A 12,603-nucleotide genomic window follows, 5' to 3' on the forward strand; every position below is an offset into this window, starting at 1 on the left:
TCAGCTGGCATACTCTTTAATTAGACAACCCACTAACCCAAACAGAGTCAGGCTAGGCATGTACAAATTCGCCTTATATGTTAATTAGTGTGGTCGAGGCCTTTCGCAAACCGCTTGGAAAATGGCTGCCCTAATTTTGAATCAAACTTTCAACCTCGGATGATGTCTTAAATCTCGAGAGAGATAATTAACTAGACTATTACGAGATGATTTTTTTATTAAGTTGTTGGAAGATAATGCTGTTCATATGTAAAAGAAAATAAGTTTGTTTCCATGCCTTTTTGGAGTCGATTTGCGGTACATACTTTGAGTTCAAGACAAGTTGGCCAGTTAAAGACGTACAATCCAGATCTGCAAGCACTCTGTCTCATGCAGCTGGTTACGGTAATCATGTGAAAATTATTTAAAGTTTTTTCCCCTTTTACTTTCCTTGTTATTTTCTAGCTAATGGAGACGCAATCGGCCCATTAAACCTTTCTGGCCCATTTAATTATATTAAGGAACGAGCCCATTCAAAACATTTTGGCTAATGGCCCATTAAACCAATTATGATTTGGAAAACCCACTACTATTATTATGATGATAGCAAGTCCAACAAAGCTCTCTATAAATACTAGTCACAGAGGATTAATTAATCTCACTATCATACAGTCTTCTTCAATTGCTTATCATCATCAGATGCTCATATTTCATGGCTAGCAAGACAAAGCTTCTTCTCCTCGTCTTCTTCTTGCTTTCAACACTATTTAGTACTGGGAAAACAAGCCAAGAAGGCAGAGAAGGATTACAATGCGGCAGCATGGAATTTAGATACCACTCTAAGTAGTCTAATAGGAGGAAACCAAAACTCCACTAGTTTTACCATATTTTGCGCAACTGCCGTTGCCTACGCACTCTTGAGGTACGTGCAGCTTCCGCCGACGCTCGTTGCATACCGTGTAACCCCGTTTTATCTTCAAAGGGAGGATCTGGAGCTAAGAAGAGGTGGTCTTCGAATGCATTCGGCAATCAATACACTCCTTCCAGGCCATCCTCTTCTGGTGACTACTCAATTACCGAATACTAATTTGAATTCCGATATTCAGGCTGAAATCAACATGGTTGACGTCATTGATTGGAACATCTACGATGATGGACATGTCATTGTTCATGGAATAAAGGACTTTTTCGATCCTGCAGTTCAGACAATCCTATTTCCATCGCTTGAACATCACGAAATCGTCAAAACCGAAGAGAGTGATTATTTCAGTATTGCACAGAATCTGGGTTTTGTAGCCTTGTTTGGTCTCTTCGCCTTGCTTGTATTTGGACTTGCTTTCTGGGCATCTCTCCACTTATGGTCGTCCTACCATGTATACGTACCCTTCGAGCCCAATGATTGAAGCAATTAATATTATGGTCGTGTTATTCAAAATTCTAGTTTTAGTGAGAAAGTTGTAATATGTGCATTTCTTTTTATGTGAAATATTATTATGGAAACAATACATGGTTACTCGAATTTCAATGTTGATTGAAGGCTTTTTAATTTTTCCTTAATACTGCGAGAAGGGAAAGTGTAATTTGTTAAGGAGTATTTTGGTTCGAGATCCCGACAAAACCACCGCCAATAATAATGCAGAAAATGTTTGAAGTCCACCTGCACTTGCAAGATACTCAAAAGGGGAAGTGAAACCAAGAATCTCAAAAACCCTTTCTCAGTCAAATTATTTGGGATCCCACATCTCAGCACAGACAACTTATTCTTTCGGATCGAAGTCAAGTCTTGCCAACTCGGTTATCCGAGCACATGAAAGAAATAAAAAGGATAAAGAGCAATGTTGTCCTCAACATTTTGATAGAAGAATTTATTAATAGCAATTACTCTTCTTGAACAATGCCAACTTCACCTTTCTCCAGCATGTGATAAAATGATCTGTATTTCCTCTGCTCATTCAAGTGATACATCTTCCAAGCGGAAGCAGCAGCCAAACCAACCACAATTGCAAGACAAATCTCCTTGACAACTCTTGGTCCTCTCAAGGTGGGATGAGCAATCTTATGGGCAGCCATTTCAATTCTCTAGTCAATGCTAACGAAGCTGCCATTCAAGAATTGTATTTCTTCATCACAAGTTCATAATTTTAAGGGGTATAGACAGATTTTAAAGTGCTATTCACACAGAACAGATGTATTCGTTTTTGTGCAACATCTGTGCTTGCTTAAGCAGTATAAACAAATGTTAAAGGGATTCCTTCCAAAGGGAAAGGATGGGCACATCAAATTAACATAAAGACCCCAGTACTCTTATGCACTGACACCAGGAATCATAAATCATGAGAAGCCATGCATAAAATCCACTATCCTGAGAGAACAAAGTTGCATTCTTATATTATTACTACTTTAAAGCCGTGCTCTCAGAATTCCACTCCCTTTCTCTGCCTCTCTCTTTATTTAAGAAAGGAAAGAATGACAACAGGTATTCGAACTGCAATCACCCTCTACACTCCAACTTACATCCTCACTAAACATTCTCATTATTTCCTTATAAGATATATGTTAATAGTACATTGACTTGGCTCTGCCTTCGCCACCACTGTCATCTATGGCACTGCAGCTAATCTGTAGCACCACAGTGCCTACTTTCATCCCTTTAAACCGATCGATGGAAAATCAAGACGATCGCGGAAAAAAAAAAGACACAATTCTGAAGAGAAATTAAGCTGTTAGTACCCTAAACAACGCACTAAACAATTCGAACCTCAAACTACAAAACAGATCAACGAAACAGTCAAAAAAATAATGAAAGGAGAGAATCACAAAAAACTGCATGAGAAAACACGAAAACAAAAAACAGACAGAGACAGATCCGTAGAGAAAAACTCCGAAAATTAAATAGCAGGATATCAGAAATACGCGAACCTTCCGGCAAGAAAACAAGGTACCTCCAGCGACACCAAGGGAGATTGATCTGCGCGAGAGAGATTTCCGATGAGAGCAATCAGAGGGTTAATTGGCTTTTGTGTTTATACGATTTTGATCCAACGGCAGAAAATCACAACACGTTGACAGCTTAAGATGACATTTCATACTGCCTTTATAATTCCAAGTATTGCGGCTGGGCAGTCAAGCGTTGCCAGATAGGATGCTGTCAAAGTCCATCAATTTGTGAACGAGCTAGCCCACAATTAAGCCCAATGGGCCATAAAGTTCTAATTTTGTTGTATTCACAGAGTCAAAGAAAGAGCAATCTTGTTTTGAACGACGTCCTCCATATGTGCAAAAGATGATCGCTGAAGATTCATAAGTCAACACAAACATAATGATAGAAGAATATTGAATCATTCCTTTAAACATTATCAAGATCACTACAATAAACCCATTTCGCTAAAACAACCAGTGAGGGACTTTCTTCTCAACCCCTTTTTCCTTAATCGGATCTAAGTACTAGGCTTCCAACCTTTCCCCGAAACTTGCCTACTCAAACACTCCGGCCTACCCTCCACACTTTCCGATACCCACCTATTCACCTCCACCGAGTTCTTCTCCTCCTCTTCACTCTCCTTCTTTTGAACCACAAAATTCCGTCCGTCTCCAACGCTTGCAGAACACATTCAAGCAAACGATGGAAAGAACCTCGACGTCGATAACAGAAACCTTGTCCTATTCCTCGCAACATTCAATAGGATTCGGTGCGCTTGTTCTGCTGGTAACGGCACTGGTTTCCCTCGCTTGACCGGTAGCATTACGTAAACCTTCTTCAAATCGAGAGCATTTTGTCTACTGGAAATGGAGTTGGCCTTTTTTGAGAGTGATCAAACTCGACCACTAATTGTTGTGGATGCTCCATCATGAGCTCAGCAACAGTCAATGGCTTGTCGAACTCGTGAATGGAGCCGTCCGATAGAACTGCTTTTCCGGGGGAGAAGTTTCGGGGACGGTAGGTGATGTGGTTGTCCATACATACTAATCAAATTGGTTGATTATGAAGATGTTGTAGCGTTTTAATGGAGTTGGTTTTAATGCATACCAAATGTTTGTTGAACCGTTCCATAACTGTTCATGGGGTCGTTGGCTTTGTCCCTTGAGTGTTTGTGTTATTGTCTCATAGAACAATTGTATTCACAAAAAACAGGTCTGATCCAATGGCGATGGTTGTTTGGCCCAACGATGAAGGGCCGGGATGAATCTATTGTTTCTACCAAATCTGAAAAATAGTTCGAGAACGGTTCAACTGTAACTATTTTAACCATTCAATGGTCAATACTAGTATTCTATGATGCAAGGACTCAGCAGAGAATTTGGTTTAGTTCAAATTTAAATTTCATATTTTAGTGCAAAGTTGATCAACAAACTACAGTGGCAAAGAAAGACTTGATGCCACAGGCAAATTTTACAGACTTAACATATTGATACCTCCTTCCAAAAAGATCCATAACAAAATAGATCGAATTTCAAGCCCATATAAAGACTAGATCGAACATGAGGATGAACACAACTTTCTAGACGGTCGCGACGAGGTTGGGGTAGGGTATGTCGGGGGATCTGTTTTACACCTCTGACAATTGCCCTACTTAATGTATTGAGAGAGCCACTTGAAGCCATCACCATAGCCCATTTTGCGTACAATACTGCACATGAAGACCTCCAATGGACGGACGTTTGAGTATGCCAGGTTTACCTTCCCCTTGCCAGTGGTGAAGTTGGTGAGGCCAAGGTGGTACCGCAACTCGTCCTCTGAAGCAGCATATGGTATGTCTATCTTGTTGCCCAAAATCAGGAACGGAACATTAGCCAGGGCCTCATCAGAAAGGAGAGCATCCAGCTCCTTCTTTGATTCTGCAAACCTCTCTTTGTCGTAGGCATCAACAAGGTAAACCACAGCATCAACCTTTGACACAGTAAAAAAAAAAAAACAACCATGTCGGCATCATTCTTACAAGCATAATTCAACATTTTTAAATACCATATTACCATGATGGCATGATTAACAATAACTTGAATGTGATATAGTAGGCACAATGGATACAACATAAGGCATGGCAACTGAAAGGTGCATTAAGTAACTGAGGTCTTATTTATCGTTTCACTAAAATTGCAAGCAAAGAATAAAGCCATTATTGCACTACTCCATTGCCAACAAACCAGGGAACAAGTAAATGCCATAGTTTTCGAGATTACAAGGACTCTTTCAGTTGCAGAAGTGGAAATTATGTTGATCCAAGCCATGCTCAATGCCAACAAAGCAAAGACAAGGATGTCAATGCAAAAGGCATTTTCAAGCGGGGAAATCCAATTTATTGAATCAATTGGCTAGCCAAGTTAACCAATGATACAAAACAAAAACACACTACCTGGGCATCTAGTACACAATTTTTGGAGAGCCATGTAAACCCAGGGCTTACTTACATGCTTTCCCACATCTTACATATGACCATACCCTAAAATGCTTCCATACAACCTCGTCAATGAGTCATAATAACAATAATCATTTTTCCTTTGAACCATCAGAAGAAGCACCTAAATCGACAACAGAGGGCTAAAGCATGCTAAACAAGAAATAAATTGTCATTAGCAAATACAAAACACAAGACAATGAAAGGTTAGATCATGTGTTTGGTGATGAAAAATACAATATTAGAAAATGACACACATCCCATCAGCCTATCTATGAGTGGAGTCAGAAGCAAGACCCAGTAAAAGACTGCAGAACCAAATTGTTTGTCACTGACACAATGACTGCAGTTTAAGGTAGCAATTTAAGAATTGCAAGCATATTTTTCACCCATTTTGTATATAGGCAGTTCAAGTACATGTTAACAATATAAATATATCAACAAGTCTGTAAGAAAATATTACATAAGCAAAAGTGCAAAACTCAGGACTACCCTACCGGAGGTGCAATATAAAGATATGTTAATTGGTTATTTAATTTCGCCCTCTGAACACTTAATACAGCTGAAGGGTCTGAATACAGACGCTGCTGTGCCCAGATACAATAAAACTTACGAGACAAATTCTTTCACAGGCATTTAGTAACCACCTCGTAATTGTAACTGGTTTAACAATATGAGTAAACACACCTTGGCATAGTAATCCTTCCAAACTCTGCGAGCAATCTGGTGGCCTCCCAAATCAAATGCCTTGAACTTAATCTTTCCGATACTAAGCTCTTCTGAAGTAGGGTATTGCGTTGGCTGATGTTGGACTAATCTCTGTAAACACCCTCACGAATAATCAATAGTACCCAATCAGAAAGAGAATTCTAATATCTGATGTTTAAATTGGCTGCAAATCTAATGCTTCCTGATATTCAAATTTATGGAAATTGCAATACTAAGTCGATTTGGCCAATCAATCGGCAGCAATGAACAATAAGCGCTACCTTCGAAGTTCAATTATCATGTAAATTATCAATACAATCAGATCTAGGTATACCGCTATCGTGTTCTTGTTTTTCAAAAGCTAAAAACGCGAATCCATAAGACACCACTATTATCATCTGGAAAACAACAAGAACAAAAACAGCAATTGAAAACGAAAAACAGTAAATCGAACCTCGTCTTTCAACATGTGAAGTAAAGTAGTCTTTCCGGCATTATCGAGCCCTAAGAAGAGAATCTTGGCCTCTTTTTGCCAGAGACCGAGGGAAGCCAGGACGCTGTAGAACCAATCGAAGAGAAACATGGGTTCTTATTCGATTTACGATCACAGTTTCAAGTAAAATCGGCGATCGAACTCTTTCGTGAGACGATCTTTAACCTATTGAAGGTAGAAGAGCGAAGGAGATCGCTCGAATTCAAGTAAGGCCAAAGCCTCCGAATGGGAATATCGGGGATAATTGGGAAATTTTACATGAGCTGGACCTGTCTTTTTTTTCACGTGGAGCCCACCTTGTGTTGAATATGACGTCGTTTTCCTTTTGTAAACAATACAAAAAGAAAAATGCTTCATGCAAAGAAATGCAAAATTTAATATACAATTCCAAGGCAGGACTTTTTTTTTTTTTTTGGCTTATTCACATATGATTGTGTTGTAGGAGGAATAATGACTAGATGATATGAAATAAAGGCTTTTTTTTTTATTTTTAAATGAGGATCACATTGGACATTGCCCATGAGGGCGACTCTAAAATAATTTATTTGATAAGAGAGTTGAATATGGAACTTCTTCCATTTGACAAGAGTTATTCTTTTCTTGCCAACTTACCTACCATGCATGAACTAAAGTCGTCACATGGTAGTATGGTAATCGGAGTTTGGTACATAGAGAATATGCCATAGGGGGTTTGTTTGTCAAAGCATGACATAGTCAATCAAAACTTTCATACAACTATACAAGACAAATAGTCATTAAGAAAATAGTATGTTATATGACTTCTTGAAAAATTATCACGTTTATTAAATTGAAAACTATTCAATGCCTTCGTTTTCAAGACAACAAACAAGACTAGGTGGTGTTGTTTGTGGAATTCATTACCCAATTATTCAAATGCATGAGATGAGGCATACCGCTTGCTTGGCCAATGTAGAAAATTAAAAGACCCCAAACATTGGGTTTGGATTCATGATTTGTTGTAAATTAGGTTTTGAGCAGAAAAACAACGGGCCGGACACTCTAGGTCGAATGGACATTTTGATAACTAGGCCCATGAACCTAAAATTATGAGGTGAGGTGAACTAGCAACTACTATGCCCAACAAAAAGAGGACATATTCACGTCCCTAACAGGGCCAGATGCAAAAGGGAAGCAGACATTTGGATCAGCTAACCCATGGGCCTAGCCTTATCCGGTAAATTAAGCCCAGCATCATCTTACCTTTACAAATTACAAAACAATATTTTTTTTGACATTCTCTTCTTGTTTGGCTATGTTTGTGGCTACGTTTGTGACTTTGTGTTTATGCTGACTGTTATTCTTCTTAGACAATATTATGATAAAAGCACTGATCAGAAGTTAAATTTTTTGCTGGATGATTCTATGATTAAGGAGTGGCTGTAGAGCCAAATGCTGGTCGAATTTAGGGATTCGGCTATGGCACTCACTTGTGCAAAATGCTGGTTTTATGTCAGTCAGGGGAAGTGAACTCTATGAGGTTCTAGTAGCTTGCATCCTGTAATTGGGCTTGAGCTGTTATTTGCTTGACATAACTGGCTAGGAGAAATTCTTAGTTGATCTACTAAAAAACTTCCTTTCAACATGAATTGGTTATATTTATTTGTAATTTCTTAGAGTTTTTTGGGGTAGGTTCTGTTTTATTAGCCTTTTTTTTTCGTGAGAATTGCTAGCAAACATCAATGTCATTCTCTCAATAGTTCTTGTAGTATTGCAAGCTTGTATAAATGAGGCACGATTCTTATTTGAATGAGTTAAATCAGTGCCCTTATTGGTTTATATATCAGTTGAATTGAAATTCTTATCCATCCATCCTACCATGAATGTTAATTTCTTCTCAATTTGTATACTACCACTAGAGGTCTCTGTTTTGTAGTTTCCTAATCTCCTGAAGTAGCTAGAGAGCTTTCAAGCATGAAATCAAGGTCGTAGTTGACGTAGTTACAGTGCTGTGGGGAGGCCAGCACTTCTGTAAGTAAATTCTCTTGTTCATACAAACAAATTCAGATCTTAGACAAAGCCTTGGATCTTTTGATATACAAGATTGTTTACATAGTGCTCCACAGGATGAGTTCTTGTATATTTACATTCTTCCAGAAACTTTACTTGCATGGTAAATAAAAGTTCACTTGTCGTGACTTTTCACGATCACCACTGGACACTTAACATTCTTGGCACAATAATCACTCACACTTCCAAGGAAAGCTCTGCAACAATGAAAAGACAAAGGCCATTTTTAGACACTATGATGTGTAGGAAAATAAATTACGTTTTAGGAGCCAAAGTGCTGAAGTTTACCTCTTTAAGAAGCCATAGCCATGGCTTCCCATGACTAAGGTGTCAGCTTCGAGTCGCTTCACTGCATTACATATTACATCCTTAGCTTCTCCGCTTCCAACCACTCTCTCCACGTCTATCTGCACCATGCCCATGCATGTTTATAAGTTGTCAAGAGAGTGAGAGCTAGCGGCTAGGGAGAAAGGAAACGGAGAGAGAGAGAAGCTTACATTGAAGTTCCTGTATACTGCTTCTGCTCGTTCCATTACTGATCTAACCAAATCAGTGCCATACTTCTCCAGATTTGCAATTAAATCATTTGAAAACAGATACCCTGAAGAAAAATACTAGTTTTAGTTTCAATCTCAAATAATTATTATATAAATCTCTCATCTGCAAACCTGGAGCATCAATAGAAGAGTAGACTGGAGGAGGTGGTTTAACGTAGAGAAGGACGAGTTTGCAGTCGGGGCTACGAGGAACTAGGTTGCTGAGACACCATGAAAGGGCATACATGCTCTCTTGGCTCTCATCTACCGCCACCACTATCCTGTGCTGCTCTTTCTTCTTCATGTTCACTCCTTCCATTATCTCAAAATCTAGAAATAAATGTTTTTCTCTCTTAAATTTTTGGCCTTAAGAAGTTGATAAAAAAGAAAGAAGAGATCAAGTGTTTATATAGATAGAAGTTGTGGGTTGGTTTCCATGTTCAATGGGTTTGATCGAATTATTGATCAGTGGTTTTTTAATAGAAAACGACTTTATTGGTCAACATGTCAGCAAGAAAGCAGCCAACACCCTCTGAATAGTAATGTTAGAAGTTACCCATTCTGAGCCTTCTAATAGAGCAAATACTGGTGAGATTCAGCTTACGATTGGATTTATTTACCTGATTATGGATTTGTCATTTGTGTGTATTTTTTTTTATCTCTCGATGCGAGAATTGTGACTCTGGTGATTTGACCTAAAGCCAAGGGAATGCAAGTTGAGCATTGGTTGACTAGTCTAATTCCATTAATTTTGTATGTTCAGTTTACATACTCATGTTCGGGTTAAGCTTTGAGACATTTGTGTGGATCCCATATTGATAAACAGATTGGACATCTGTAAGCCAAAATTATAGAGAAATTATGCCCGTTTAACCCTCGGATTATGCTTTGTTTTTGTAAGAAATGGCGAGGACCAAGCGCAGCGATTGAGACATATGACTATCACAGTTGAATCACGGCACACCAAAGGTGTTGCAATCAAAAGGTTATCCAATTCATCCACAAGCCAATCCCACTTGTGCTTGGGAATTGAAATATGAATTTTGTAGTTTTCCTCTAACTTCTCGTGTACGAATTTTGTTGAATTATTTCAATTATTGGCTCAGTGAGAGCAGCAAGTTGCTTTTTTCAAGGAAAGAGCCTAAAAAAGTTTGTGATGGACAGAAAGGTTAGGATATTTATTGCCCTTAATTTTTTTCCCTTTCTGTTTTTCAGTTGTCATCAATGACATCATCCACTGCCAAAAAATCTATTCATCCCACTGCAAAAAATCTATAAATCGATACACTTGGCAAAAAGATTAAATTAAATATCTATGGGTCGTGATTCGCAAAAAAAAAAAATATGGGTCGTGGACCGAGTCATGATCCAAAGGCTCATAAAGTAATACTATCTAATTCTTTTGTGGGCCATAAATTATTAAATTTCTGATGGGCGGATTCTTATTACGAAATAACAAAAAAAATTGTTAGTGTTTGGAAACACTATTCATTTTTTAGTTTTTAAAAATAATTTTGAATTAAAATTTTGAAACAGTTTTAAGAAATAAAAAACAGTTTTAAAAAGTGTTTGGTTTGTGTTTTTTGAAAAGTGTTTTCTGAACAGAAAATTTATTTGGTCAATTGTTTTCTGAAAAGCAACTTCGACAGTCCCAGTCAATTCTTCATCCTCCTTTCCCCCTCTGTAAAATCCAATAATGGTAACGGCTTGAGGTATTACTGCTCTCCTCTCAATTAAGTACCGCTTCACCAAGAATTTCAAGAGCGAACAAAACCAGAGGCATAAGCATGGACTCAACGAACGACTCGGTCAGAAGTCCGACAGTGTCATCCATCTCGTCAAGCATCATCACCCAAACTTACATCAACCCAGTTGTTATTTATTGAGGTAGCCATCATCGACGGCAATTCAACTCTCAAGACCAACGAACGGCTCGATCGGTTCTTTCACTGCCACTCCAAGCCCTCAAATTCCACAATCAAAGAACTACAAACTGGTACGGCAATCGTGGCTTCAAACGAGCTTCAGTCCTCGTACCGGCAAGACCTCAATAGCCAAAGCAATCGTTGATTCGAACGAGCTTCAGTCTGGATTCATGAACTTCAGTTCAGATTCACGAACACGGAGAAGCCATTGTGAAGTTGCCTTATTTACAAATATGCCATCATTTAATAAAAAACAGTTTCACGTGTTTAGAGAAAAAGGCAAAACAGTTGGGATTAGTTTCCGTTTTCTAGTTTTTGAAAACAAAAAGTTGTTTTGAATTTTCTAAAACAAACTAGTGTTTGGACCTGTGAATGCACAGATAATAAAATAAATTTATAATTTTACTGAAAATACTTAATCATAGAAAAACCAAGATATAAAGTGAGCGTCAAGAAAAATATATGCATAATTTCATTTGCTATGAAATATTGATCTAAAAAGATATTGTTGAATAGGAATTGGGTTAGGAGGATATAGTTTTCTTGAATACCTAAAGTTGACTTTCAAAAAAAATGAACATATACCTAGATAACATAATATATACGATGGATGACTCTCAAGAACTAAATGTTACTTATTGAAGTTATTATGTCTTGAGAGTGGAGACACATAATCAATGGAATCAAATAATTCAATAATTGGGTCGGTGAGATTCTCATCGTTAACTCAATCTAAAGTATATGATCTTCAACGATGAATTCTCAAAATCATTCAAGAAAATATAGTTTTCAGGCTTTAAAGTCTCTGTGAACTATATCAGAGTTTTAAAGATATAAGACATCACAAATGTTAAAATGAAAAATAATATGATGAAATTATTCCAATTGAGAACAAATTGTATCTAGTCAAATATAGCACTCAGGATCAAGTAGAAACTTCACAAAGAGCTAAAACATTTAGGGGAAAAGTAATTGTTAAATACAACAAAACAGCGTACCTCTGTCGTTTGTTTGAGGAGGATGATCTCTTAATTAACACCTACTCTAAGTGTCTTGAGCTTTCTTGGCTCACTATATGCGACACAAATTCCTCGAAAATCATTGGATAAAATAGTAGAATAATTTATAAATTATGTTATACTAAATTTAGTAGTTTTTGTAACGAACAGCTGAAATAATTTCCTTGAGCATGATATGATGTAAGCTTCATAATTCTTTTTTTTCAATCATCTATGAAAAAAACTATTGCATTGTTGTTTTACTCTTTTTTTTTTGATACAATTTCTTATTGCTCTCCCAGTAGATTGTCATCTTTGTATTCATCTTCATCATTATGAAAAATTAATGGATACTGCAAACTACCATGATTGACTAAATAAGTAAAACATAATAAAAATTAAAATATCTGAAAAATAATAAGAATTAAAAAATCTAAAAACAAAACTTGGAAGTTTGGGAGGGAAAAAAATGTGAAGTTGTATTCTACTTTTATATATATATAGATTACAAAAACAAGCATCCAAACAAATTTTCATATGCAT

The 12,603-nt window shown here is 37.3% G+C and overlaps 4 protein-coding genes across 5 annotated transcripts; all 4 read right to left on the reverse strand.

Annotated features, from left to right (window-relative positions):
* Nucleotides 1-1,678: 1,678 nt before the first annotated feature.
* On the reverse strand, nucleotides 1,679-3,057 carry LOC119991329 (cytochrome c oxidase subunit 5C-like). Of its 2 annotated transcripts, none has more exons than XM_038837680.1 (2): nucleotides 2,922-3,057; nucleotides 1,679-2,077 (listed from the first exon to the last, which is right to left on the reverse strand). In XM_038837680.1, the coding sequence occupies exon 2, from the start codon at nucleotides 2,047-2,049 to the stop codon at nucleotides 1,858-1,860; it is 192 nt and encodes a 63-aa protein (XP_038693608.1). In that variant the 5' UTR covers nucleotides 2,050-2,077; nucleotides 2,922-3,057; the 3' UTR covers nucleotides 1,679-1,857. The 2 variants fall into 2 exon arrangements, with proteins under 2 accessions (XP_038693608.1, XP_038693607.1); XM_038837679.1 differs by having other exon boundaries at nucleotides 1,681-2,077; nucleotides 2,899-3,052.
* A 533-nt stretch (nucleotides 3,058-3,590) lies between these two features.
* On the reverse strand, nucleotides 3,591-3,937 carry LOC119990855. The gene is made up of 2 exons (XM_038836982.1): nucleotides 3,798-3,937; nucleotides 3,591-3,756 (listed from the first exon to the last, which is right to left on the reverse strand). The coding sequence occupies exons 1-2, from the start codon at nucleotides 3,935-3,937 to the stop codon at nucleotides 3,591-3,593; spliced, it is 306 nt and encodes a 101-aa protein (XP_038692910.1).
* A 328-nt stretch (nucleotides 3,938-4,265) lies between these two features.
* Nucleotides 4,266-6,805, reverse strand: LOC119991328 (GTP-binding protein SAR1A-like). Its single transcript, XM_038837678.1, has 3 exons — nucleotides 6,535-6,805; nucleotides 6,060-6,191; nucleotides 4,266-4,867 (listed from the first exon to the last, which is right to left on the reverse strand). Exons 1-3 carry the CDS (start codon nucleotides 6,661-6,663, stop codon nucleotides 4,547-4,549), a joined length of 582 nt encoding a protein of 193 aa, XP_038693606.1. The 5' UTR covers nucleotides 6,664-6,805; the 3' UTR covers nucleotides 4,266-4,546.
* A 1,724-nt stretch (nucleotides 6,806-8,529) lies between these two features.
* On the reverse strand, nucleotides 8,530-9,533 carry LOC119992203 (universal stress protein A-like protein). Its single transcript, XM_038838869.1, has 4 exons — nucleotides 9,270-9,533; nucleotides 9,099-9,202; nucleotides 8,890-9,008; nucleotides 8,530-8,798 (listed from the first exon to the last, which is right to left on the reverse strand). The coding sequence occupies exons 1-4, from the start codon at nucleotides 9,454-9,456 to the stop codon at nucleotides 8,717-8,719; spliced, it is 492 nt and encodes a 163-aa protein (XP_038694797.1). The 5' UTR covers nucleotides 9,457-9,533; the 3' UTR covers nucleotides 8,530-8,716.
* Between the last annotated feature and the right edge of the window lie 3,070 nt (nucleotides 9,534-12,603).

Source organism: Tripterygium wilfordii, chromosome 22, assembly GCF_013401445.1.
Source record: "Tripterygium wilfordii isolate XIE 37 chromosome 22, ASM1340144v1, whole genome shotgun sequence".
In the NCBI taxonomy this organism is placed as follows: domain Eukaryota; kingdom Viridiplantae; phylum Streptophyta; class Magnoliopsida; order Celastrales; family Celastraceae; genus Tripterygium; species Tripterygium wilfordii.

Excerpts from the sequence above, each read along its gene's own strand:
- LOC119990855 (XM_038836982.1), bottom strand. The coding sequence starts at position 3,937 with ATGGACAACCACATCACCTACCGTCCCCGAAACTTCTCCCCCGGAAAA. Across the intron at positions 3,757-3,797 it reads CCACAACAATTAGTGGTCGA|ACAAAATGCTCTCGATTTGA; the intron begins GTTTGATCACTC and ends CATTTCCAGTAG.
- LOC119991328 (XM_038837678.1), bottom strand. The coding sequence starts at position 6,663 with ATGTTTCTCTTCGATTGGTTCTACAGCGTCCTGGCTTCCCTCGGTCTC. Across the intron at positions 6,192-6,534 it reads TTCACATGTTGAAAGACGAG|AGATTAGTCCAACATCAGCC; the intron begins GTTCGATTTACT and ends GGGTGTTTACAG. Across the intron at positions 4,868-6,059 it reads GGAAGGATTACTATGCCAAG|GTTGATGCTGTGGTTTACCT; the intron begins GTGTGTTTACTC and ends ACTGTGTCAAAG.
- LOC119991329 (XM_038837680.1), bottom strand. The coding sequence starts at position 2,049 with ATGGCTGCCCATAAGATTGCTCATCCCACCTTGAGAGGACCAAGAGTT.
- LOC119992203 (XM_038838869.1), bottom strand. The coding sequence starts at position 9,456 with ATGGAAGGAGTGAACATGAAGAAGAAAGAGCAGCACAGGATAGTGGTG. Across the intron at positions 9,203-9,269 it reads CTCTTCTATTGATGCTCCAG|GGTATCTGTTTTCAAATGAT; the intron begins GTTTGCAGATGA and ends ATTTTTCTTCAG. Across the intron at positions 8,799-8,889 it reads GGCTATGGCTTCTTAAAGAG|AGCTTTCCTTGGAAGTGTGA; the intron begins GTAAACTTCAGC and ends TCATTGTTGCAG.